General features: G+C 31.9%; 1 protein-coding gene across 1 annotated transcript in view; it reads left to right on the top strand.

Moving 5' to 3' along the window:
- Nucleotides 1-1,247, top strand: part of LOC105810252 (chromosome unknown open reading frame, human C10orf67) — a 134,554-nt gene that overhangs the window by 10,066 nt on the left and 123,241 nt on the right. The window contains exon 2 of the mRNA XM_012644191.1: nucleotides 37-157. Within this exon, the coding sequence (XP_012499645.1) occupies nucleotides 37-157 (121 nt within the window). The remainder of the gene's footprint in view (nucleotides 1-36; nucleotides 158-1,247) is intronic.

Here is a 1,247-nt window from a genome sequence, read left to right as displayed (position 1 = left end):
ATCACGTAAAGCATATGTAATCTCCTTTTTTTCCAGACTTAACATTTCAGATGATTTAAAGGTTGGCTTTTTCAACACAGACCACGCTACTCAAACAGATTCCAGTGAAATTTTGCCAGTAAAAGAGTTGAGTTCAACTACACAAAATTTGGTGCAGGTAAATCTGGATTTATTTTGAAACTTCTTGAGATAATGTTAAGGCATTATTTGCCTTCATATCTTTTTCATTGACAGAGTTGAAATGATTAAAGTTTTCAAAATATTAGCATCTTTGACAAACCGAGCTAAAAGACAGTTTAAAACATTATTAATATAAGCTGCTACTTGTATTTATGTCTTATTTATGTCATGCTTACGTATGTTAACTTGTTTAGTGATGTGTTTTGTTACTCTCTTTGGACTTCTTTTGAAATCTGTGAATATTTTCTATTTGTGATACTTTAAAAAATTTATCAAATAGTTTTGCATATAGATAAACATAGACAATAATGTTAATATAATGAATAACTGTGTTACCCAGTTATACCCATACAGCTGTGTCAATTTTGACATTCTGTCATATTTACTTTGTTTTTTTTTTTTGCTTGTAAAGGAAAAGGCCATTTCCTCTACATTGGATATCAAGAGCTATTATTAAAAACCCTAATCAATAAAATTGTCACATGAGATAGCACACACAAATACTTTTGTGTATCTTGTTTTTTTTTTCACTTAATATAACTTAGAAATCATTCTATATTGGTACATAAAGAGTTTCCCCATTTATTTCACAAGTATATTGTGTCACAAAAGGTACATTATATATTTAGCTATCTCTCTATTGATGGATATTTTTGTTGTTTCTAATCTTTTACTGTGATGAATAATCCTGCACCTACTCACGCACCAGTAAATCTGTGGTGTGAATTTTTAAAAGTGGGATTTCTGAGTCAGAGGATGTATGCGTTAGTCATTTGGAACGATATTGCCAAATTGCTCTCCATAGAGATGGGACCAATTTATACTCCCACCAGAAACTTTTGAAGATGTCTCTTTCCTACATATTTGCCAATTTATTGTCTTCTTTTATGCCCTCAGAGACATCTTAGAATAATTTTATTCCCTTGTAACTAGATGTGTCCAAATGACTACGTTCTGGTCAGTAGGATTTGGATGGAAATAGTATGTGGTAGCTTTTGGGAACCTTCTTTGAAATACAGTTTACACGCACTCTCTGTTACTCCTTCCTTCCTTCCCTCCTTCCTTCC

The sequence above is a fragment of the Propithecus coquereli genome, unplaced genomic scaffold (genome assembly GCF_000956105.1).
Source record: "Propithecus coquereli isolate 6110/MARCELLA unplaced genomic scaffold, Pcoq_1.0 Scaffold103, whole genome shotgun sequence".
Classification (NCBI taxonomy): Eukaryota; Metazoa; Chordata; class Mammalia; order Primates; family Indriidae; genus Propithecus; species Propithecus coquereli.
The sequence above is the reverse complement of the archived record's forward strand: the minus strand, read 5'-3'. Positions and strand labels throughout refer to the sequence as shown.